The 25,674-nt window shown below is 44.2% G+C and overlaps 1 protein-coding gene across 2 annotated transcripts in view; it reads right to left on the reverse strand.

Moving 5' to 3' along the window:
* DRC1 (dynein regulatory complex subunit 1) overlaps nt 1-25,674 on the reverse strand; it is a 2,270,880-nt gene that overhangs the window by 277,372 nt on the left and 1,967,834 nt on the right. For both annotated transcript variants that reach the window (XM_044062852.1, XM_044062853.1), the window contains one exon: nt 24,065-24,211. In XM_044062852.1, the coding sequence (XP_043918787.1) occupies nt 24,065-24,211 (147 nt within the window). The remainder of the gene's footprint in view (nt 1-24,064; nt 24,212-25,674) is intronic.

A 25,674-nucleotide genomic window follows, 5' to 3' on the forward strand; every position in this document is an offset into this window, starting at 1 on the left:
ATCACGGTAATAAATCGTGTAAACAACACAGGCAACAAAAAGGGAAAAACTATCTATATAAAACAGTTATATCTAATTAAAGAACAATAATAGTAAAGAAATATATGCAATATATAAAATAAAATTCTCAAAAACTTACCCTTGGCCAAGATGAAGAACCTCCCATCCTGTTAAGCGGCAAACGAGATCTGGGGAATCACACACTGCATGATGGGATAGGTAATCAGCCATGAGCCAAGTGAAAGAATTTGAGCTATAGTATGCGGCCGAGTCTGAGCCTAGGATCAGCTCCAAACCCAACCAGTAAGAATGAAGGTGAGATAGGACAACATAAATTCTTCTGATTCTCTATAGTTATTTGGGTGGGATACTAAAATCCAGTCAAAAGTTGAGCCAATAAGGCTGGACTTATTAGTATGAGTGAGGTGCTGTATTAGTTGGGAAAAGCCAAAGATGCTGATACTGCCACTGGAGAAATGTGTGGAGAGTTTCAGCCAGTCAATATTAACATCACTTAGGAGTATGGTTTCATGAGAAAAATAGAGGAAACACAGGATAATACATTTTCTAGGTAGATAAATTGTTGCCGGTTGGATATAGAGAGCAATTATAGTATGTTTTTTGTGCTTATTTAGCTTCAGGTTAGAGACGAGTAATTCAGCATTACTGAAATCAGGAATGCGATGGCTACAATGAGTAAGGGAGTGATGGGTAGGGTAAATTATGGCAACTTCCTCAACTTTTTTATTTAAACGGTCTGTTCTAAGAATGTTAAATCCTGGGGAAGTACTTCAGAATTTCTAATGTAAGGTTTGAGCCAAGTTTCAGAAATTAACAGATGTTGGGAGAATAAAGAGTTATCCAGGTGTGGAGCTCACTGATTTTATTGCATATTCTACGTATAATTACAGGGAAGAATTTGAGTTTGTTGAGTTTTGATGAATTGTGACTAGAGGAAGGAAAGGGGTGTCAGATGGACCTGGAGTGGGATCAATGTCCCTACATAGCAATACCAGATAAGTGAACTGTTAAGAGATACTGATTTTGGCTCTGGGGTTGAGGGCAATGAGTTTGGCTTTTGATGGATGAGTAGGGTAATGAAGAGTAAAGGAGAGATTTTAGAAAGGCTAGGGGTAATTCGTAAAGAGTAATCAGGAAAGTGGCGGTATACAGTGGGTGTGGAGGTAGAAGACATTAGTCTGGATGATAAAGGGATGAGGTAGGATGATACATGAGAAAGAGATAAAAGGAGTAAAGAGAGGAAACTTAGGAGTGACATGGTAAAGCAGTAGGTAAGTAATGTACTGGATTAGAAAAGTGAGGGATTAATAGAGAGTTGGAGACGTGCTGAAGTATAGTTAAACAGAGTACTGATAGTGTCTTGGTCTAGATAAGGAAAAAAGGAGCTGCCAGTGCACTGGGAAAAGGTGTAGAGGTAAACTAGAGTACAGTATGACAGAAAATAATATAGTATTGTGAAAGTAAGTGATATTGAAGGAAATGGTAGTAGGGTGTGAAGGAAAAAAAGTAAATTTGTAGAGAACTGGGAAGAGTATTGGACAGTGGCTGTAAGGTGAACTGGGATACTAGAATATCCAGGATAGGAGCTAGTGATTTGTTATAAAGGAGGTGTAGGCAGATTGAAAAAAAAAAGTATAGGAAGATTGTTAGGAGATTAGGAGAAAATGTAAAGTAATTGTGGCAGGAAAATTGAAAGTGCGGTCTGGGAAGGATAAGATAAGAAGTAAGTCAATAAGCGGTGTTAAGGACAGAGGTAAAAAAGGATATATGGTATAAGATTTGAGAAGTGTGATTACTGCAAGGTTCCATATGTTTAGGAGGAGGGAGAAAGTGAGGTGACTTGAGTTAAGAGGGGGAATGGTCAGGATGAATTGATGGTGGGAAGTGGAAGGAAGTGACAGCAGAGGGGCAGTGGATAGTTAAATATAAATTTAGTGATAGGGGGAGTCAATGGGAATTGGGGGTAGGGTAGGACAGTGGAGTGAGCCTCTGCGTAGTACTGGTGAATGGAGCATGTAGAACCAATGAAGTGAGACATCCATAAATTTATCTGTAAAACAGCAGTGACTTGTTAAGTAGAGGTACCACAGAAATATAAAGAAACTTTGAATAAAAGGACATTGGTAAAACTATGCGGTGGAGGTGGCAAGGCTGATGATGTCCATTTCAGTTTCAACTAGGCTTAGGTGTTTATCTGAGTGCAAGGTATGCATGTAAAAGCTTGCTGGAGGAATTAAATAGAAGACAGTTTCAGTAAAACTAAGCTGCCTTTATGGAGGGCCAAGCTAACAAGTTGCCGTTAAGTAGTGGGAGTGTTCTCCCTCAGCTACAGAGTATGTGCAGTACTCTTGAAATACAGTCACTATGTTAATATACAAACAATGATTCAAACTAGAGGATAAAGGCAAATAGTATAGCAGGATACAGTTTGATAGAACAGTCATCTACAAGCTTTATTAGGGTGTTTTGCTCTGGAGAAAAACAAAACTCAATTTAACAGTTGGGAAAATGTCCGTCCAGGTCTGATTCCACACAAGTGGGACACAAAGATGGGTCTTCTAACCAGGCAGATTAATAAAAAAAGACAAAGGAAAAAGTAAAACATTAGGGAGGGAGAGAGAGTCTTACAACATAAGAATGGGAACAGAAAAAGGTAGATGGGTGCAAATAAAGTTCACTTAGCAGCTAGCAGTTGACAAGTTAATGAATACAAGGTAGTACAATGCAAAACAACAGAAATTTTATTTTTTAATGTAAATCAATATCTGATGATCTACAACTCCACAGGCTCACAAAGCAATACATAAAAAAGAAAATAAGACTCAAAAGCATGCATGTACAGACAGAACTAACAGGTCAGAATTTACAGACCACAAATACTCATATTGGTAACCAGAACAAAAATATCAACTGCTTAACAGTTTACTACATTCAGAAAGTACAGTTGTGTACACTTACCATAAATGTAGATGTTCGAGTGTATTCACTGTTGCAGTCCTAACCAATGGGTTATCTGGCTCCTGGTAGCCCTCGATCGGCCAGAATACCAAAGGTAAGTAAAAATGACTTCGGTTGTCGACGGCTGTAAAGGATGTCAGGGCATCCGATACGAAAGGAGCCAGCTGATGTCACTTCCTCAGTCTTTCTTGCCATAACAGTCAGAAGCCCCCAGAAAAAGTACAGCTGTGTACACTTACCATAAATGTAGATGTTCAAGTGTATTCACTGTTGCAGTCATTACATTTGGGTAATCCTGCTGGCAGGTTGCCCTCAGTCGGCCTGAATTCCAAAGTCCTGGGTCCTGCGTCGGCTGCTGTCGCCCCTTCCCTGACTTCAGGTCATCAGGGGTATAAAAGAAGCAGCCGACGACGTTTTCTTTAGTTTTTCTTGCCCCAGATGTCAGGAGCCCTCTAAAAGGGTAGCCAAAATTTATATATATAAAAATACATGCACCAATATACACTTTACCTTCATCTACAAGCAAATGCACCACATAGGTTGCATAAATAAGAGAAGGAAAGATAGGGTCCATCAAAAGAAAGGAGGATGGCAGGTGGGTAACCTGGACTGCAACAGTGAATACACTCGAACATCTACATTTATGGTAAGTGTACACAACTGTGCTATGTTCTTCGTGTTTCACTGCTGCAGTCATTACATTTGGGTAGAGTCCCAAAGCTATGGTTGGGAGGCTGGAGCTAGACAGCATTAGGAGAGGCTATGAGGCCCTGCAGAACTGCAGTGGCAAAGCCTGCCCTGGATTTAGAGTAGGGTGGCAGATGATAGTGTTTTGTAAAGGTGTGCACTGAACTCCAAGTAGCAGCCTCAAAAATGTCCTTGGTTGGTACTCCCCTGAGAAAGGCTGCTGAAGTGGCTGCAGCTCTGGTTGAATGTGGCCTAATGCCCTTAGGCACTGGCTTGCCATGGTTTAAGTAGCAGAAATGAATGCAGTGGCCTATCCACTTTGAAACAGTCTTCTTTGAGATAGCCTTTCCTTGTGATCCTGCAGCATATGTCACTAGTAACTGCTCTGTCTTTCTGAAAACTTTGGTTCTGTCCAAGTAGAATCTAAGCTGTCTGTGTACGTCCAAAGAATGCAGAATTCTCTCCCCCTTGTTCTGTGGATTTGGATAAAAAGTTGGCAGATGAATAGTTTGGTTAAGAGCCACGCTAGACACCACCTTAGGCATAAATGTTGGGTTTGTCCTCAGAGAGACCCCGTCTGGATAAAAAAATGATAAAAGGTTCCACCGCCATGAATGTCTGTAGCTCTGAAACTCGTGTTGCAGAAGTTATTGCTAGGAGCAGAGCTGTTTTCCAAGATAAAAACTTTATATCAGCAGTAGCAGCTGGCTCAAAAGGAGACAGGGTGAGTTTTTCCAAGACATAGTTGAGGTCCCATGCAGGCATTGGTGATCTCCTTGGAGGCCTTAAATTTTTGGCTCCTCTGAGGTACTGCTTTAATAAGGGATGATAAAAGATTGGTGGCTCTGTATTCTAATGAGCTGGAATGGCAGAGGCATGAATTTTAATAAATGAAAAAGAAAGGCCTTTGTCCAGCATCTCAGTTAAGTATCGCAAAATCTGAGGAATATTTGGTACAGCTGTATCAGTTCCTTGTGCCTGGTTCCAAGCACAGAATCTCTTCCACTTTCCAGCATAAGATTTTCTAGTACTAGGCCTTCTGGCTTCCAAAATGACATCCATCACAGCTTTACTGAGAGGTGTGTTTTGTATGACTACATTATCCATCATGCTGCCAGGTTTAAAGTCCTGAGTTGGCTGTGCAGGATGTGATTGTTTTGGGACAGTAGATGAGGTATTTGAGGTAAGGTCCAAGCTGGGCATTGAGACAAATTCCTTAGGATTGGATACCAGTACTGGCGGGGCAGTCTGGAGCAATCAGTATCATCTTTGGCTTCTCCTGTCTGACCTTTAGGAGTACCTTGGGGAGGAGAGGCAGTGGGGGAAAGGCATATACTGATAGGTTTTTCCAGCTGAAAGATAGGGCATCCACTTTCCATGCTTGTCTGTGATAAGTCCTTGTGTAGAATTTTTTTAGTTGGTAGTTGTGAGGGGAGGCAAATAGATCTATGTCTGGGCATCCCCATTTCCTTGTTATCATGCTGAAGACTAGTGAATCCAGTGCCACTCGTGGGGATCCATGAGGTTTCTGCTTAGTTCGTCTGCCACAGTATTTTCCCCTTCCTGGCAGGAATTGTGCCTGCAGATGTACTTGGTAAGTCAATGCGGTGTCCCACAAAGTCATGGCTAGTCTGCAAAGGGGGTAAGAATGTGTGCCCCCTGCTTGTTTATATACCACATGACCGTGGTGTTGTCTGTCTTTATCTGTAGTTGTTCTGGATGAAGTAGGTCCTTGAAGGCTGTCAGGGCATTTTGAACAGCTAGCATCTCTTTTTGATTGATATATAGATGCATTTGGTTTGAGGACCATGCGCCCTGAATGCATCTTCCTGCCATGTGGGACCCCCAGGCATAATCTGATGCATCCGTTGTTAGTGTCTGCCTGGCTGGGAGTAATGTGAATGGCTGTCCCTTGTTTTTGGTGACAAGCCTTTGCCCACCATCAAAATTCCTGTTGCAGGCAGGGAATGAGAGTAATCATTGCTTCCAGGCTGTGGTAATGTTGAGTCCAAACACTTTTTAGGTACCACTGAAGTTTCCTCATATGCAGTCTTGCATATGGAATTAGTAGGATGCAGTATGCTATGAAGCCCAAAGCCTGCAGAATTTTTCTTGCAGATAACTGGGCCTTTGTTGGCAACATTTCAAAATAGGTAGTCAGTTGCCTTTGTCTGGCATGAGATAAGCCATCTGGGCAGTTGTATTTAAGCTTGCACCCAGGAATATTATCTCTTGAGAGGCTACTAGTTTTGATTTATTTTCGTTGACTGTGTACCCTAGGCATTTTAGAAGTCTTTTCACAAACGCCAGATGCTGTAGAAGAATGTCCTTGCTCTCTGCTTGAATTAGACAGTCATCCAAGTAAGGATGTATTTGTATTCCTCTTTGTCTACAGAATGCAATTACTGGTGCCAGGCACTTTGTAAAGACCCAGTGTGCAGTAGATAAGCCAAAGGGCAGTGCAGAGAATTGGTAATGCATTGAGCCAGCCTTGAATCTGAGGTATCTTCTGCATAACTGTCCGACTGGGACATGCAGGTATGCCTCTTTTAGGTCTAGAGTCACAACCCAAGCATTCTTGCCCAGCATGGGCAGAAGCTGCTGCAAAGTCAACATCTTGAATTTTGGTATATCCAGGAATGTGTTCAGAATAGATATGTCCAGTATTGGTCTCCAGGCCTTGTCCTTTCTGGGTACCAAGAACAGTCGTGAGTAAAATCCTTGTCTCTGCTCTTGCTCTGGTACTTGTTGAATGGCCCCCATGTCCATGAGGGATGAGACTTGTTTTTGTGCCTCTGCCCATTGATTTTTTTGGCAGATCTGGCCAGCCGTTTGCCTTTGGCAGGGTATGGAAATGGAACTTGTAGCCTTGTGACACGATATTTAGAACCCACTTGTCCTGGGTTATAATGTGCCAATTTTGAGAAAATAAGTGCTAATTTTCCTCCTAAGGGTGCTTCTAGGAGATAAGTGCTTGGTGCAGGCAGGGGGAAGTCATTGGGACTGTTTCCTGTATGGCTGTGATTTGTCTTCTCCAACTTTGGAGGTAGAAGCACCCCATTGCTTTGACCTGTATGAGCCTTGCGCCTGGGATCTGCCTCTAGGGCGTCTGGATCTGCCCATTTGAGGTCTGTCTGACACAGGAAAGGACCAATTCTTTGTAGGCCAGTGTCTACTAAACCTAGGTGGCTGTACTTGTAAAAAATCTTTGACAGTTTGCATAGATTTAGCTTTGTCCTCCATTTTCTTTAACACCTCTTCTGCCTTAACACCAAACAAAGTATCATGCTGTAAAGGTGCATCTAATAATTTAACTTTGACATGATCAGGAAGATTTTGTTCCTTTAACCAAGCATGCCTCCTAATTACAGAACCCGTAACTGCAGCCCTGCAGGAGGCCTCCAAAGATCAAAACCACATTGCAAAGTATACTTTCCAACTTGTTCAGCTGCATGCAATAAATCCTGCATTTCCTTGTTTTCTGCACATTCAGAGTTTAACAACATTTTCTGTTTAAGCAATGCCATGACATGTTGCTGATATTTGAGCATATGAAACTGACAGTTTAAGGCCTTTATAGCCAAGGTAGCAGATGTGTAAACCTTTTTTCCCCATCTATACAGTGTCCTAGAATCTCTGTTAGAGGGGCTTGGGTTTTTTGCAGCGGAAGCCTCAACTCCTTTGGGACCCTGTGAAATAGTTTCTGGCTCTGCAGTAGGGGTTTTAAAAAGGAATTTATGAGAGTCAGGAACCCTGTAGTATCTGTCAGGCTTAACAGGAGCTGGAGGTAAGGAGTCAGGGGTATTTCTAGACTCCAAAAACACATTATCTACAATGTCTAACACAGTGGAATGGCTAGTGGCCTGTGTTGAGGTAGTAAAAGGAAATCCCTGAGCCTCTTTTTAGATTCTGAAAAATCTTGGCTCTCCCAGTGGAAATGCTCCCTCATGGTATGCAAGGTTTCCCCAAAAGAATAGTCCTCTGGAGGAGAAGCTGAAGGTATAGATTCTTCAGCATCAGAATCCTCATGGGGGAAGAGAATATTCCTGATCAGAAGAGGAATCAGAAGAAATAGAAACCTGATCTGAAGATTCATAGTCAGTGTCTTGCCTAGGCCTCATATCAGGAGGGGGATGGGAACCCCTGATCAAGGTAATCAAGTCTTCGGCCATTTTGTGCATCTGTTTTTTGGGCATAGAGGCCTGTCCACGTGGCTCTTGAGTTTGTTTCTTTGCTTTAGAAGGAGCTTTAGTCTTTGCCTTTGAAGCTGAAGTCGGTTTAATGTAAAGATGTTTAGGTCTGAATACACCCTCAGAAGCCGGTGCCTGCTCAGCGGCTCTGGACCCATCTGAAGGAATAGTATCCGAGGCTCCAATACCTTGAGTTTCCAGCGGCATGGCCGACTCCACATGGGAGTCAGTAGTGGCCTGCGACTCTAAAGTAGCGGTCATCAGGGGCTGCGAAAATGCCTCACTGAGAACCGGCGAGTGGCTTAGGAGAAGCTTCATCGTCAGTTTTGGGCCTTGGTTGTCTATCTCTCCCCTTTTCTTTGCATTTTTTGTGAACTCCGGTAGTCGGACGGCTATCCGATGACATTTCTGGATAATTAAACCGGCATCCAAAATAGTTTAAAGCAAAATCATACCGACGCTTAACAGTGCGTTGTTTAAATCTAGCACAAAACCGACAACCAGAAACGTTGTGATCAGGGCCTAGGCAAGGAATACAGTAAGAATGAAAGTGCTTATGAGGTATTTGCTTTCCACAAGAAATACAATTATTTACTTTTTCTGACATCGGTCTGGAGCAACAAAAAAGTTTCCCCAACGGGGTACTTAGCTTTATTGAAGACTTCGGATCTGAAACTCGAACACGAAAATCTCAGGAGTCGCCCGAAAGGCACTTGCGAACTGCTTCTGCTTCGGGCACCGCGTGGCAAGAAAGACTAAAGAAAATGGTGTTGGCTGCTTCTTTTATATCCCTGACGACCTGATGTCAGGGAAGGGGCGACAGCAGCCGACACAGGACCCAGGACTTTGGAATTCAGGCCGACTGAGGGCAACCTGCCTGCAGGATTACCCAAATGTAATGACTGCAACACTTAGAACATCAATGCTTAAACCAAATTTAGCCTGTACCTTAGGAAAAAAGAAAAGGGGGAAGGAAGGAGGGAGGGAGGGAAAGCAGGACTGCAACAATGAATACACTTAAACATCTACATTTATGGTAAGTGTACACAACTGTACTATGTTCATCGTGTTTCACTGTTGCAGTCCTAACCAATGAGTTGATTACCAAAGCCCAGAGAAAAGGGAGGAGGAAACAACAGAATCAAGGATTGGAGATAATGCCCTGCAGAACAGCAGTGGCAAACACTGCCCTGGCTCTTGAAAACAAAGGTAAATTATAATGCTTTGTGAAAGTGTGAACAGACCACCATGTGGCAGCCTCCAAAATGTCTTTAGTAGGGACACACCTTAAAAAGGCTGCAGAAGTGGAAGCTGCTCTAGTTGAGTGGGTCCTAACCCCTTGAGGAGGAACCTTGCCATGAAGGGAATAAGAAAAAGTAATACAATGTGCAATCCATTTAGAAATGGTTTGCTTAGAAATAACTTTGCCCTGGGCTCCAGGGGAAAAACTGACCAATAACTGTTCTGATTTCCGAAGGTCTTTAGTCCTGTCCAGGTAAAACCTGAGCTGTCTGTGCACATCAAGAAAATGTAGGATCCTTTCACCTCTATTGCGAGGATTAGGAAAGAAGGTAGGAAGGTGTACGGACTGATTAAGAGTCAGGCTGGAAACCACCTTAGGCATAAAGGAGGGATTAGTGCTCAGACAGACTCTATCTGCATGGAAAATAAAAGGCTCCACGGCCATCAAAGCTTGCAGCTCCAAAACCCTCCTTGCTGAAGTTATAGCCAAGAGGAAGGTGGTCTTCCAACAGCGAAACTTTAAATCTGTAGAGGCAGCTGGCTCAAAAGGACAAGTGAGTTTCTCTAAAACAAAATTAAGATCCCAGGCTGGAGTAGGTGCTCTTCTGGGAGGTTTTAAATTGCAAGCACCTCTGAGAAACATTTTCATCAGGGGATGAGAGAAAATAGGCTGTTCAAGAGAATAATAAGCAGAGATGGCTGAAGCATGGATCTTGATAGAGGAAAAGAAAGACCACCCTGAAGCAAATCAGCCAGGTATTCCAGGATCAGAGGAAGGGTAAGTTGAGAAGCAGACTCCCCTCTAGCCTGCATCCATTGAGATAACCTGTCCTGTTTGCCACCATAGGACTTCCTAGTGCTAGGCCTCCTGGCCTCCCTCAACACGTCAACCACCTGTTGGGAAAGGGAGGAAGAAAGGGAAGGAGTCATACAACGAGCTAAGCTGCCAAATGGAGAGACTGAAGATGAGGATGTAGAATGTTTCCCCTTTCCTGAACCAAAAGATCTGGCTTCAGAGGAAGATGCCAAGGAGGAAGATGGGAGAGACTGCGAAGCAGCGGATACCAATGCTGTCTGGGCCAGTCCGGAGCTATAAGAATAGTCCTTGGACATTCGTCCCTGATCCTCACTAATACTCTGGGAAGAAGAGGGAAGGCGTACACTGATAGCAACGTCCAAGGGAAGGACAGAGCATCCACTTTCCAGGCTCTGCTGTGCTGCTGTCTGGTGCAAAAGAGATGTAGCAGATGGTTGTCTGGGGAGGAGAAAAGATCCACCAGAGGCATGCCCCAATGTTGAATGATGCTGCAAAAGACTGCTCTGTTCAGCTGCCACTCGTGAGGATCCAGGGTTTGCCTGCTCAACTGGTCTGTCAAAACACTGAGCCTTCCTGGAAGGCACTGAGCTAGGAGATGCAGGTCCAGGGATGCTGCCATGGACCAAAGATTCATGCTTTGCCTGCACAGGGGGTAACAGTGAGTCCCTCCCTGCTTGTTGATGTACTACATGACTGTGGTGTTGTCTGTCCTGACAAGCAGGGTCCCTGGAGAAAAAAGATGCTTGAAAGCTAGTAAGGCCTGCTGTACTGCAATCAACTCTTTTAGATTTATGTGCAGGTGCATCTGCTGGTCATTCCAACGTCCCTGTATGCATCTTCCATCCAGGTGTGCTTCCCAGGCGTAGTCTGATGCGTCTATAGTCAGAATTTGAGTGGCAAGAGGGGTCCGAAAAGGCGTGCCTTTGTTCTGTAGACAGGCTGTTGCCCACCATAGAAACTTCACCCACAGAGATGGAAGCAGAGGAATCATCATATCCAGGTCCTCTGTGTGTTGACACCAAATGTTCTTGAGGTACCATTGCAATTTTCTCATATGCAGTCTTGCATATGGAATCATGAGAATAAATGATGCCATGAATTCCAGAGCTTTCAGGTATTTCCTTGCAGGGAGCTGGGACAGGCTTGCCAAGTCCTTGAAGTAAACTGAAAGAGCTGTCTGCTTCTCCTGGGTGAGATATATCATCTGGGTGGCTGTGTTCAGACTCGCTCCCAGGAATGTTATCTCCTTGGATGGTACCATTTTTGATTTTTCCACATTGAGAGTGTAACCCAGGGAAGAGAGAAGAGTCTTTACGAATTCCAGATCCTTTAATATCTGTTCCTGAGAACTTGCTTGAATCAGACAGTTGTCCAAGTATGGCTAAATCTGAATTTTCTTCTGCCTGCAAAAAGCAATGACTGGAGCCAGGCACTTTGTGAAGACTCTGGGAGCAGCAGACAAGCCAAAGAGCAGCGCAGAAAATTGGTAATGTTGCTTGGCCACTCTGAAACAAAGGCACTGCCTGCAACTTTCCCTGAAAGGAATGTGCAGATAAGCCTCTTTGAGATCCAAGGTTACCAGTCAGGAATCCTTTTCTAGCAGTGGTAGCAACTGATGCAGAGTGAGCATTTTGAACTTTGGAATTACTAGAAAAGAGTTCAGAATGGAAAGATCCAGGATAGATCCAGAATAGGACGCCAGGTGCCTTCTTTTTTTTTGGAACTAGGAAAAACCTGGAATAAAAGCCCTGGCCTACCTGCTGAGCAGGAACTGATTCTACTGTTCCCAGATGAGACAGACAAAATATGTTTTTCTACTTCTGCCCTTTGGTTTGGAGGAACGTCCGGGAATCCCTTGGGAGCTGGAAAGGTGCAGAAAGAAAAAGTACAGTTTTGTACTTACCATAAATGTAGATGTCCGAGAGGAATGCATCTGCAGTCTTTACAAATGGGTTGTCCTGTCGTCAGGCAGCCCTTCGGTCGGCCGGATTCCAAAGTCTGGGTCTGGCTTCGGCTGGTGTCGCACTTCACCCAACGTCATTGCGGCAGTTATTCGGGTATAAAGGCATCAACCGACACCATTTTCCTCAGTGTTTCTTGCCCCAGATGCCAGGTGCCCTCTTGGATGGCTAAATTTGGATAAATGCCAAAGTTTCCAAATAGTAGAGAGCAAACACATAAAATAAGCATGTATGTACATATATACAAACAAATACACCATAATAGATCCCCCCCAAGCTAGCTGTAGATTGGCAAATACCCTAGGAGTACCTCAGAGGGGAAGGAGGGTGGGTAATCCTGACTGCAGATGCATTCCTCTCGGACATCTACATTTATGGTAGGTACAAAACTGTACTATGTCCTTCAAGGATGCATCTGCAGTCTTTACAAATGGGTAGAATACCATAGCTAAACTAGGGGAGGAGGAAAAGAGAAGAAATTATGGTGTAGTTAGGATCCCTTGCAAAACAGCAGTGGCAAACCCTGCTCGGGATCTAGAGTATAAGGGTAAGTTATAATGCTTGGCAAATGTATGCACGGAGGTCCAAGTAGCAGCCTCTATAATGTCCTTGGTAGCCACTCCTCTTAAGAAAGCTGTGGTAGTGGCTGTAGCCCTTGTAGAATGAGGCCTTATGTTCTGTGGAGTTTGCTTTCCATGGTAGGAGTAGCAGAATCTGATGCAATTTCCTATCCACTTGGAGATTGTCTGTTTTGAAATTGCTTTTCCTTCCCTTCCTGTTGCATATGCTACCAGAAGCTGGTCAGTTTTTCTATTGCCCTTGGTTCTGTCCAGGTAGTAGCGTAACTGTCTATGTACATCCAAAGTATGCAGCAGTCTTTCCCCTGTTCTGTGGATTGGGGAAGAATGTAGGTAGGTGGATAGCCTGGTTTAAAGACACTCTGGATACCACCTTAGGCATAAATGTAGGATTTGTTCTCATGGACACTCTGTCTTGATGGAAGATTAGGAAGGGTTGTACTGCCATTAAAGCCTGTAGCTCAGAAACCCTTCTTGCTGAGGTAATTGCCAGCAGGAAAGCAGTTTTCCAGGATAGGTGTTGAAGTTCTGCTGTTGCTGCTGGTTCGAAAGGGGAGTGTCAATTTTTCTAGCACAAAGTTCAAGTCCCATGCTGGCAATGGTGGTTTCCTAGGAGGTTTTACATTTTTAATTCCTCTCAGAAACTGCCTGAGTAGAGGATGCGAGAAGACAGGGGGATCGAAGCTGTATTCTGCAGAAATAGCTGATGCATGTATCTTGATGGAGGAATAGGACAGGCCTGTATGGAAAAGCTCTGTCAAATACTCCAGGATGTTGGCTATGTCTACATTTGACACATCTTTTCCCCTTTCAGTACTCCAAATGAGAAATCTTTTCCATTTTCCTGCATAGTTCCTTCTTGTTGAAGGTCTGCGGGCCTCAAGGATAATGTCTTTAACCCTTTGGGATAAATCTGGGTTAGTTGTTCTTATGTAATGTTCCAGGCAGTCAGCTGCAGAGTTTTCAGGTTTGGATGCAGGGTGTTGTAGCCGCTGAGTTAACAGCAATGGGATCAGGGGTAGTGTCCACATTTGTCCCCGAGACATGCTCCTCAGTAATGGGTACCAATGTTGTCTTGGCCAGTCTGGAGCTATCAGAATGATCCTTGGACATTCCTCTTTGATTTTCAATAGCACCTTGTGCATCAAAGGAAGAGGTGGGAATGCATATGCTGTCAGGCTTTTCCAACTGAAGGATAGAGAGTCCACCTTCCAAGCAAGTGGGTGGTACATTCTTGTGCAGAATTTCTTGAGCTGGTGATTGAGCGGGGATGCGAATAGGTCTATCTGTGGTAGTCCCCATTTCCTTGTGATGGCCTTGAAGATGTCTGGGTGTAGCATCCATTCGTGAGCATCCGAGGTAGTTCTGCTTAATATGTCTGCTAGGATGTTTTCTTTTCCCGGTACAAAAATTGCTTGTAACTGAATGTTGTAGCTCAGAGCCATATTCCATAGGTCCAGTGCCATCCGGCATAGAGGGTATGAATGAGTGCCTCCCTGTTTGTTGATGTACCACATGACTGTGGTGTTGTCTGTCCTTATCATCAACTGGCCTTCTTGTAGGAATGGTCTGAAATTCTGGATTGCCAGTTTTACTGCCAGCATTTCCTTTTGATTTATGTGCAGGTGCAGCTGATCTTGAGTCCATAAGCCTTGTATGCACTTGTCCAGCATGTGGGCCCCCAACCGAGGTCTGAGGCGTCTGTGATGGTTTGGCTTGGTTGAATGCTGTGGAAGGGCAAACCTGTTTGACTGACATGCCTGAGCCCACCATAGGAACTCTTGTTTCAGGCATGGGATTAGTGGTATTTCGGTTTCTAGGCTGTGCCTGTGTTGAGACCATAAATTCTTCAGGTACCACTGTAGCTTTCTCATATGTAGTCTGGCATGAGGGACCAGGATTATGCAGGATGCCATGAAGCCCAAGGCCTGCAGTACTTTCCTTGCTGTTAGTTGGCTCTGCTTTGTTAATGCCAAGAAGTAGAGAGGAAGTTGTTCTTGTTTTTCTGCAGTTAGGAATGCCATCTGTTTTGTTGTGTCCAATTCTGCACCTAAGAAGGTTATTCTTTGGGATGGAATCAGTCTTGATTTTTTTATATTGACTGTATATCCCAGGGCTTGCAGTAAGTAAATGACTCTTTGTAAGTCTTCTGTTAGCTTGTTTCTGTTGTCCGCTTGTATCAGGCAGTCGTCCAGGTATGGATATATTTGGATTCCCTGAAGCCTGCAGTGAGCAATTACTGATGCCAGGCATATCGTGAACACTCTGGGCGCAGTAGATAAGCCAAAGAGCAATGCTGAGAATTGATAATGCTCTGATCCTGCAAGAAATCTGAGGTATCTTCTGCAATTTGGTCGTATGGGGACGTGCAGGTATGCCTCCTTGAGATCTAGAGTCACCAGCCAAGACTCCTTGCCCAGCATGGGAAGAAGTTGCTGTAGGGTCAGCATTCTGAATTTTGGAACAATGATGAATGTGTTTAAAGCGGACAGGTCGAGAATAGGCCTCCAATTTTTCTTTTCTTGGTACCAGGAAGAGTCTGGAGTAAAATCCCTTTCCTTGTTCCATAGATGGTACCCTTTCCACAGCTCTCATCTTTGCTAATTGAGCTATTTGTTTTAGAGCTTCTGTCTTTTGATTTGGTGGTAGGTTTTGCATTCCTCTTTTTGCTGGTAAAGTATGGAAATGAAACCTGTAGCCTTGGTCTATAGTTTGCAAAATCCACTTGTCTCTTGTGATGCAGTGCCAGTTTTTTGAAAATAAGGCTAACTTTCCACCTAAGGGTGCTGCTATTTGTTCCCTGGTAGGCGGTGCCAGAGCCAAGTCACTGTGATTGTCCTGTTGCAGTGGTAGTAGTTGTGTCTGTGCCTCGCTGGTTGTTACCTTGCCACTGGCGCCCCCTGTAGGCACCTCCTCTGGATTGGTTTCTGCCTCTTGAACGCCTATTCCTGCCTCTCTGTGTTTTAGAGGAGTCTGGAAAGGACCAATTTTTGGAAGGCCAGTTCCTGCTAAACCTTGGAGGCTGAACCTGTAAGAAATCTTTCACTGTTTGTACAGATTTTGCCTTCTCTTCCATTTTCTTCAGTACCTGCTGAACAGGAGAACCAAATAAATTGACCTTATCCATAGGAGCATCTAATAGTTTTGCTTTAGCATGATCCGGCAAGACCTGTTCTTTCAACCATGCATGCCTTCTGATAACTGTGCCAGTCATGGCTGATCTAAAGGAAGCCTCCAGTGCATCATAGCCACATTTTAAAGAATGGTTACTAACCTGCTGAATGTTATGCACCATTTCTAGAACATATTTCTTATCTAAAGAGTCATCAGAGGACAGTTTCTTAGTTAACTGATCAAGCATAAACTCCTGGTATTGGATCATATGAAACTGACAGTTCAATGCCCTAGCTGAGAGAGTAGCAGAGGTGTATACTTTTTTACCCCATCTCTCTAAGGACCTGGATTCCCTTTCAGAGGTGAGGGATTTTAACTGAGGTCGAAGCTACTGCCTTAGGCCCCTGGGAGATAGTCTCGGAATCTGCAAAAGGGGCCTTGTATAAATGGTGATGTGTGTCCGGGACCCTGTAGAACCTATCGGGCTTAGCAGGGGCTGGAGGTAAAGTATCAGGAGCAGTGCAAGCATCATTAAATGCATCATCTACAACAGAAAGAACTGGAGGTATAGCTAAAGGCCTATGTTGTGGTAAATGCAAAAAAGTCCTAAGCCTTTTCCTTGACTCTGAGAAATCTTGCCCCTGCCATTGAAATTGCTCCCTCATGGCATGTAAGGTTTCCCCAAAGGAAAATTCCTCTGGTGGAGAGGCAGAAGGAATCGATTCCTCAGCATCGGAGTCTTCATAAGGAGAAAAAGGAGCCTCTGGATGGTCTGTATTGTCTGAATCATCAGAAGAATCATCTGAGGACACTGGCTCAGGGGCTCTGCTCTAGGTCTCTTTTCTGGAGGAGGTTGAGAGGCTCTGTCTGGATGAGGTTGGGATCCCCTTATTAGAGAGATGAGATCCTCTGCCAGAGTAAGCATTTGGGAACTGGAGCTGGGCCTGTGAGAGGGGGGCTTAACAGGCACATACTTAGAAGTTTTGGCTGCTTTAGCCCTGGCAAAGGCCTTTATGGACATGGCTGCAGGAGGCCTAGCAGTACCACGTGCAGGGGTTGAAACATCCAAGGGGATGGTGTCCGATAATTCTTGTGAAACCACAGTAGCAGGTTGGATTTCAGAGGCCGATTCAACCGGGTTAGAAGGGGCCTCGGTAGTAGTCATGGATTCGGCTGAAGTTAGAACCGCTTGCTCGGTTTCGGCCGAAACCGAGACACTCGCGGTTTGCTTAACCGCGTTTCGCCGAAACCGGACCGCGAGTGTCGGTCCTTTCTTCGCTTTCTTAGCAACTTGTGAAGTCGGAGGATCCGACGGCATAATGTACGCGAAATCTGAGCCGAAAAACTGTTCAGCAAACTCCGACCGACATCTAAGCGTCCGTCGGTTGAAAGAAGCACAGGCTAAACAAGCTGCTACGCCGTGGTCTGGGCCTAAACAAGGTAAGCAGTAAGAGTGGAAATCTTTATGAGGTATTTGTTTCCCACAAGTTAAACAGTTATTCACTTTTTCTGACATCGGCTGAGGCAAGAAAGAGTCCCCAACGGGGTACTTAGCTTTTTAGAAGTCTTCGAAGTAGTATTCGGTAGTAGTAATCTCTGGATCTGACCGACCGGCACTTGCGAACAGCTTCTGCTTCGGGCGCCACGCGGCAAGAAAGACTGAGGAAAATGGCGTCGGCTGATGCCTTTATACCCGAATAACTGCCGCAATGACGTCGGGTGAAGTGCGACACCAGCCGAAGCCAGACCCAGACTTTGGAATCCGGCCGACCGAAGGGCTGCCTGACGACAGGACAACCCATTTGTAAAGACTGCAGATGCATCCTTGAAGGACATCTTGTGCCCTAGGGACACCATTCTGAGCACCCATTTGTCATCTACAATAGTGGCCCAGACATCTGCAAAAAGGGCCAACCTTCCCCCTAAAGGATTCTCCCGGCAAGCAAGAACAGGTAGAAGTTGTAAAAAGTCATTGAGAGTGTTTTGACTAAGATGCAGGCTTGGAGCTTCCCCCTTTAGAAGTGGAAGCCTGCCAACGCCTAGACCTTTGAGGGGTAGCCCCATGCCCTCTAGAAGATTTGTAACATCTAGTACTGGAACGGTTCTGTCTGCTGGTATCAGTAAATTTCCACCTCTTGGAAAGGTAATTCCTGCTAAAGCGAGGGGGTTGAACTTGCAGAAAATCCTTAACAGTTTGCATGGACTTGGCCTTATCCTCCATCTTCTTCAATACCTCCTCTGCTTTGCTGCCAAAAAGACCATCTTTATGCAAAGGTACATCCAAAAGCTTAGCCTTGACAGGTTCTGGAAGAGGCTGTTCTCTGAGCCAAGTGTGCCTTCTAATAACAGATCCAGTGGCCGTAGCCCTGCTGGAGGCCTCAAGGATGTCAAAACCACAATGCAAAGAATGCTTATTGACCAGACTGGCAGAATTCAGTAAAGCCTGCACGTCTTTACTCTCTGCCAAAAGAGGTACACTTGCTATCCTAGACTTAGCCTCCAAATTGTGCTGCTGGTACTTCAGCATATGAAATAGACAATTGGTAGCCCTAATAGCTAGGGTGGCAAAGGTATAAACCTTCTTGCCCCACCTATCTAGGTTCCTAGACTCCCTGTCAGAGGGAAGAGGATTCCTGGTAACAGTGGCCTTAACTCCTTTAGGGCCCTGAGAAATAACCTCTGGATCTGCCAACAGATTCCTGAAAAGAAACAGATGAGATTCGGGGACTCTGTAGTACCGGTCAGGTTTCCTGGGAGCAGGAGGAGCCAAATTTGGAGACAAGGAATTTTCCAGTAAAACATCAACAACTTCCAACACAGGGGGAATAGCAAGAGGCTTATGCAGATGTAAATCCAGAAACTCCCTAATCCGTTTCTTGGATTGGGGATAATCCTGAATTTCCCATTTAAAATGTTCTCTGAGGGCATTTAAAGTATCACCAAAAGAGAAATCCTCTGGAGGAGAGGCCGAAGGGATGAACTCCTCTGCATCTGAATCCTCAAAAAGAGAAAAAGCCTGAGAAAATTCCTCTTCATCAGCAGAAATGCTGGAAGAATCAGAACCTGAGCAGGACAAAACCTAAGGAGAAACATCCCTACTCCTTTTAGAAGGAGGAGGCTGAGAACCCCTAATAAGAGACAACAAATCATTAGCCATTTTAACTATTTGGGATTGAGGGAAACGAAAAGAAGCTGGAGCCTGCCTTTTCATAGGCTTACGAATGGAAGATTTACCTGCAAACCTGCAGGACTCGGGAGGCCTGGCAACCTCCGAAGTTGCAGCAGAGGTTGAAGGAAGACGTTTGCTGTCAGAACGCAAAACGGAGGCCTCGGACACCGGAGTCAGCTTAGCGGCTCTGGCTCCAGCAGAAGAGGCGACAGGTCGGAAGGCAAAACTGAGGCCGAAGGTCTAAGGGACTCAGACTCAATCAAGGCCTGCAGTTGTACATCTGCGGACTGCAGGGACTGCAAAGGTGTCTCACTGGCTACCGCCTGACTGACGACCAACTTAACTTCATCCGAGGACTTAGCTTTTTGAGGCCTGTCGCGGTCCTTATCCTTACATTTCTTTGGAACATCCGAAGCCTGAAGACAGGACGGAAGCCATACCAACGAACTTAGGCCAAACTCCAAAATGCCTATCCAAAATCTTAGCCCGACGACGGATAGTACGTGGATTAAAGGAGGCACAGAGATCACACTTGGGAACGTCGTGGTCAAGGCTTAAATAGATAATGCAATAAGAATGAAAATCTCTATGGGGAATCTGCTTTCCACAGGCAAGGCAATTATTAACTTTTTCTGACATTCGTTAAGGCAAGAAAAGAGGATCCCCATTGGGGTACTTAGCTGTACTAGACTTTAACTCTTGTAGTCGGAAACCAACAAAGGTAAACTGCCGACTGGCACTCGTGCAAGAAAAGCTTCTGCTTCAGGCTCCGCGGCAAGAAAGACTGAGGAAGTGACGTCGGCTGCATCCTTTTGTATCGGACGCCCTGACGTCCTTTACAACTGACGGCATTTTTACTTACCTTTGTTTTTCTTGCCGACTGAGGGCTACCGGGAGCCAGATACCCCATTTGTTAGGACTGCAACAGTGAAACACGATTTTTAGTAACAGTGGCCTTAACTCCTTTAGGGCCTTCAGAAATAACCTCTGGATCAGCCAATGGATTCCTGAAAAGAAACAAATGAGAATCAGGGACTCTATAGTACCTGTCAGGTTTCCTGGGAGCAGGAGGAACCGAATTTGGAGTCAAGAAATTTTCCAGAAACACATCATCAACCACTTCCAACACAAGTGGAATAGCCAAAGGCTTATGCGGAGGCAAATCCAAAAACTCTCTAATCCTTTTCTTAGAAAGGGGATAATCCTGACTTTCCCATTTAAAATGCTCCCTGAGAATATTTAAAGTATCACCAAAAGAGAAATCATCTGGAAGAGAAGCAGAAGGGAAGGACTCCTCTGTGTCTGAATCCTCAAAAGGAGAGAAAGCTTAAGAAACTTCCTCTTCATCAACAGAAATGCTAGAAGTATCAGAACCTGAAAAAGGCAAAGCCTCAGGAGAGACATCCTTACCTCTTTTTGAAGGAGGAGGCTGTGAACCCCTAATAAGAGTCAAAAGGTCATCAGCCATTTTAACCATTTGAGAATGAGTGGAACGAAAGGAAACTGGAGCCTGTTTCTTCACAGGCTTATGACTGGAAAACTTACCTGTGAGTCTAAAGGACTAAGGAGACCTGGCAACCGCCGAAGTTGCAGCCAAAGTCATCGGTAAGAGCTTGCTGTCTGAACGAAGAATGGAGTCCTCGGACACCAGAGTCAGCTTCGCGGCACCAGATCCAGCTGAAGAGGCAACAGGTGGAAGGTCAGAAGGCAAAATGGAAGCCGGAGGCCTGGGGACATCTGAAATGGTCTCAACCAAGGCCTGCGGTTGAAAATCTGCGGGCTGCAAAGGTGCCTCACTGACTACGTGACTGACAACCAACTTATCATCCGAGAACTTGACCTTCGGAAGCCTGTCGCGGTCCTTACACTTACGTTTCTTGGGGACATCCGAAGCCTGAACACTAGCGGATGCCGTACAGACAAACTCAGGCCAAACTCCAAAATGCTTAGCTGAAAGCTTAGCCCAACGACGAATAGTACGCAGATTAAAGGAAGCACAGAGATCACAATTAGGAACGTCGTGGTCAAGGCCTAAATAAATAATACAATAGGAATGAAAATCTCTATGGGGAATCTGCTTTCCACACATAAGACAATTATTAACCTTTTCTGACATTCGTTAATGCAAGAAAAGAGGATCCCCAGTGGGGTACTTAGCTGTAGTTGACTTCAACTTTGTAGTCAGAAACAAAAAAGGTAAACTGCCGACCGGCACTCGTGCAAGAAATACTTCTGCTTCGGTCTCTGTGGCAAGGAAGACTGAGGAAGTGACGTTGGCTGCCTCCTTTTGTATCGGACGCCCTGATGTCCTTTACAACTGACGGCATTTTTACTTTCCTTTGTTTTTCTAGCCGTCTGAAGGCTACCGGGAGCCAGATAACCTATTTGTTAGGACTGCAACAGTGAAACACGATGAACATCAGGATTTTTAGTAACAGTGGCCTTAACTCCTTTAGGGCCTTCAGAAATAACCTCTGGATCAGCCAATGGATTCCTGAAAAGAAACAAATGAGAATCAGGGACTCTATAGTACCTGTCAGGTTTCCTGGAAGGAGGAGGAACCAAATTTGGAGTCAAGAAATTTTCCAGAAACACATCATCAACCACTTCCAACACAGGTGGAATAGCCAAAGGCTTATGCTGAGGCAAATCCAAAAACCCCTAATCATTTTCTTAGAAAGGGGATAATCCTGACTTTCCCATTTAAAATGCTCCCTGAGAATATTTAAAGTATCACCAAAAGAGAAATCTTCTGGAGGAGAAGCAGAAGGGAAGGACTCCTCTGTGTCTGAATCCTCAAAAGGAGAGAAAGCTTGAGAAATTTCCTCTTCATCAACAGAAATGCTAAAAGTATCAGAACCTGAAAAAGGCAAAGCCTCAGGAGAGACATCATTACCTCTTTTTGAAGGAGGAGGCTGTGAACCTCTAATAAGAGTCAAAAGGTCATCAGCCATTTTAACCATTTGAGAATGAGTGGAACGAAAGGAAACTGGAGCCTGTTTCTTCACAGGCTTACGACTGGAAGACTTACCTGCGAGTCTAAAGGACTCAGGAGACCTGGCAACCGCCGAAGTTGCAGTCAAAGTCATCGGTAAGAGCTTGCTGTCTGAACGAAGAATGGAGTCCTCAGACACCAGAGTCAGCTTTGCTGCACCAGATCCAGCTGAAGAGGCAACAGGCGGAAGGTCAGAAGGCAAAATGGAAGCCAGAGGCCTGGGGACATCTGAAATGGTCTCAACCGAGGCCTGCGGTTGAAAATCTGCGGGCTGCAAATGTGCCTCACCGACTACTGCGTGACTGACGACCAACTTATCATCCGAGGACTTGACCTTCGGAGGCCTGTCGCAGTCCGAAGCCTGAACACTAGCGGACGCCATACAGACAAACTCAGGCCAAACTCCAAAATGCTTAGCTGAAAGCTTAGCCCAACGACGAATAGTATGCAGATTAAAGGAAGCACAGAGATCACAATTAGGAACGTCGTGGTCAAGGCCTAAATAAATAATACAATAGGAATGAAAATCTCTATGGGGAATATGCTTTCCACAGATAAGACAATTATTAACCTTTTCTGACATTCGTTAAGGCAAGAAAAGAGGATCCCCAGTGGGGTACTTAGCTGTAGTTGACTTCAACTTTGTAGTCGGAAACAAAAAAGGTAAACTGCCGACCGGCACTCGTGCAAGAAATACTTCTGCTTCAGGCTCCGTGGCAAGGAAGACTGAGGAAGTGACGTCGGCTGCCTTCCTTTCTATCGGACTCCCTGACGTCCTTTACAACCGTCAACAGCCAATGTAATTTTTACTTACCTTTGGTATTCTGGCCGATCGAGGGCTACCAGGAGCTGGATAATCCATTGGTTAGGACTGCAACAGTGAAACACGATGAACATCTACTGAACATGAGAAAAATATGACTACAGTACAGTATATAAGCCTTAGAGCACAGTGACCAAACAATACAATAACTAATTTCTCTAGGTATCAGAAAAAGGGCTGTATTTCTGATAAGAATACATGTAGACACAGTGCATAGTGGCACCCATTCTGGTTAAAGAATACATAAAACAAGAAGAGCAAATTGCTTTCAAAACGTATTTAGTGACTAATGTGTTCAATATACAGCAGCACGTTACATTCACAGAGGTCAGAGAGAGATGGTGAGAGAAAATATAAAATAATAACACAAATCAAAGACAAATACCTGTTGAGTGAGCACTCTCTCTAACACCTAATGGTGGGGGGGACACCTACGTGGATCGCTACAGTATGAAAATGGTGCCAGGTACCACTAGGTTATATATGACACAAAACATTCCTGGAAGGAGCAGCGCATTTCATGAGGAATTGGGAGAGAAGATACAAGGAAAGATAAGAAGAAGGGGAGGACCAGGGAGAGGTAGAACCAACTAGGTGAGTCGTCCAGAAAAAAATATCTGTAAAACAGCAGTGATTTGTAAAGTAGAGATACACAGAAATAAAGAGGGACTGGTAAAACTATAAGGTGGAGGAGGCAAGATGCTGACATCCATTTCAGTTTCAACTACGTTTAGGTGCTTACTTGAGAGCAAGGTATGCAGATCAAGGCTTTCTGGGGGAAATAAATAGAAGACAGCTTTAATAAAGCTAAGCTGCTTTTATGGAGGGCCAAGCTAACAGGTTGCCGTTATATAGTGGGAGTGTGCTCACTCAGCTACAGAGTGTGTACAGTATTTTTGAAATAGCCACTAGGTTAATATACAAACAGTGATTCAAAAGGGAGGATACATGCAAATATTAGTGTAGCAGGATACAGTTTGATAGAACAGTCACATACAAGCTTTACTAGGGCATTTTGCCAGATAAAAACTCAAAACAGTTGTGAAACTGTCCGGCCATGTATGAATCTGCACTGACACCAGGGATGTTAAATCAGGCTCATTGCACAAGTCAGACACTAAGGCAGATCTTCTAGCCAGGAAGATTACTGCTGAGCGAACACACTCTCTAAAACATAATGGTGGTGGGGGGGGGGGGGGGGGCAGACTCCTACATGGATTGCAACAAAACATCCAAAAATACATAGTACATATTAACAGGAATTAAAATGAGGAAAATAAATGACAATGTGAATCAATGGAGTATGTACTTTATTAATGAAATAGAGCACAGGAAGAACAAGTGTACCAAGCAGTCATTATCTTCTGCAATCATTTTTCTTTTACAACTACTTGCTACTTAAGCTGAATCACTTCTTAATTTGGTTAAGCTGGCAACTGATATTCATCTAAAAGCTACTCCCATATTTCTCTATTGAATAATTAATTAAATAAATGCTGGCCCACTCACTGGTGTTTCTCCATTGCTGATAACAGTGCTTCCCAAACTTTCACTTTACTTGACGGAATCACATTGGCTATGGCCTCCCAGTATGCTGCATCCTCAGTGTCATCTCGTTCATCAAGATTAACCAGCTTAGTCTGATGAGTCCTTTCTCTGAAGCAAAAGAAAAAACAAAATGTAAGCAGTGACGGAAAAAAATTAAAATAACAGTTACATTACTAATGTAGCATCTCTTCCACATTGCATATATTGCATATAGGTTCATTGATTAGTACTAGGCTAACTTCCCTTAGGAGCCATTTTAAGAGTAGCCAATTACCCCCTGTGAGAATCAAGCCCTGTATCTTGTGTCTGTAAGGTAAACACCTTAGCCTTTATGCCAGCCTCCCACCATATAGTTAACTTCTGTGTGCTCTTACCTTACATTTGCTATCTTTTACACTTTAAGTTCTACCGCTTCACTATTTCACTATCTTCTTCCTCTTCCCTCTTTACTTTATCCATCACATCCTACTGCCCCTTATACTAAGTGCTTTACTATTATTATGATCATTGATTAATTGCTATCTTCACACATTTTGTTTGTATTCACAATATTTCTTCTTAAAGTGCTTCTCCACTGTTATTTACATTTACTGAGGCTGAAACGGAAACAGGTCAATTTAGATCAGGGTTCTATGCAGGTTACCAAATTGCATAAATAAAATAAATAAATGTATCACCTAATTTACAACTAGGACCCTACTTAATGGGTCCTATTGTTGGGTTTTTATGCTCCAGCAATCATCATCTTTTTCCAGAAGTTCTCACACTCACAGATAGACTCACACCTACGATGATGCCACGATGCCACACAACTATGTAAACTTATTTTTCCCCTTGCATTCATCAATTTGACCACCTTTTGACTAATAAGCACTGTCCTGCAGCTCAAGACCAATGAAGATGTGGAATCTCTATTACAAAAAGTGGCATGCAGTATATACTTTGATGATTTACAGAGAAATTCAACAGTTATGGCAGGTTGAAGGGATTGACCACTCATGAGGGATAGTGGGGATATTCCCTATCTGTTAAGAAGGGTCCTCTTTATAGACCAATTGATCTGGTAAAATATATCTGTTGCATCTAACACTAAGAACCCTCCTTGATGAGTCCTCTGAATGGGATGAATCCCAAGAAGTAAAACAGCTATGATGAGAGAAGCTGATGTACTTTAACCAGAAGGAAGACTGAGTACTGGGTAACTCGTGGCACAAGGCCTGACTTTGGCTACAAACAGTGTAAGACTGATTGGAAAAGAGTGATATAAGTTGGCACAGTGATCAAGCCTGTCAAGGACAGACCATGCAAGCACTGTGTGCAACTATTCCAAAGCAAAGCAGATTAGCTCATAGCCAGGTGCACTGGCCAGAAAGCCCTATGGCAAAGAAAACCAAGTGCCCGCCCTATAAGAGAGGAGAAAGACAAATATTGATTCCACACTCATGATGCTGCCAGGATTCCCCACTCATTTTTTCCAGTACTTGCCCCCTGGAAGGAAATGGGAGAAAAAAAAATATTTGTCCAGGGGTGGAGACCAGCTTCTCAGGAGAACTAGAAAAGAAGAGGGACCA

This window comes from Protopterus annectens, chromosome 2.part1 (genome assembly GCF_019279795.1).
Source record: "Protopterus annectens isolate FY-2018-M chromosome 2.part1, PAN1.0, whole genome shotgun sequence".
Taxonomy (NCBI): Eukaryota; Metazoa; Chordata; order Ceratodontiformes; family Protopteridae; genus Protopterus; species Protopterus annectens.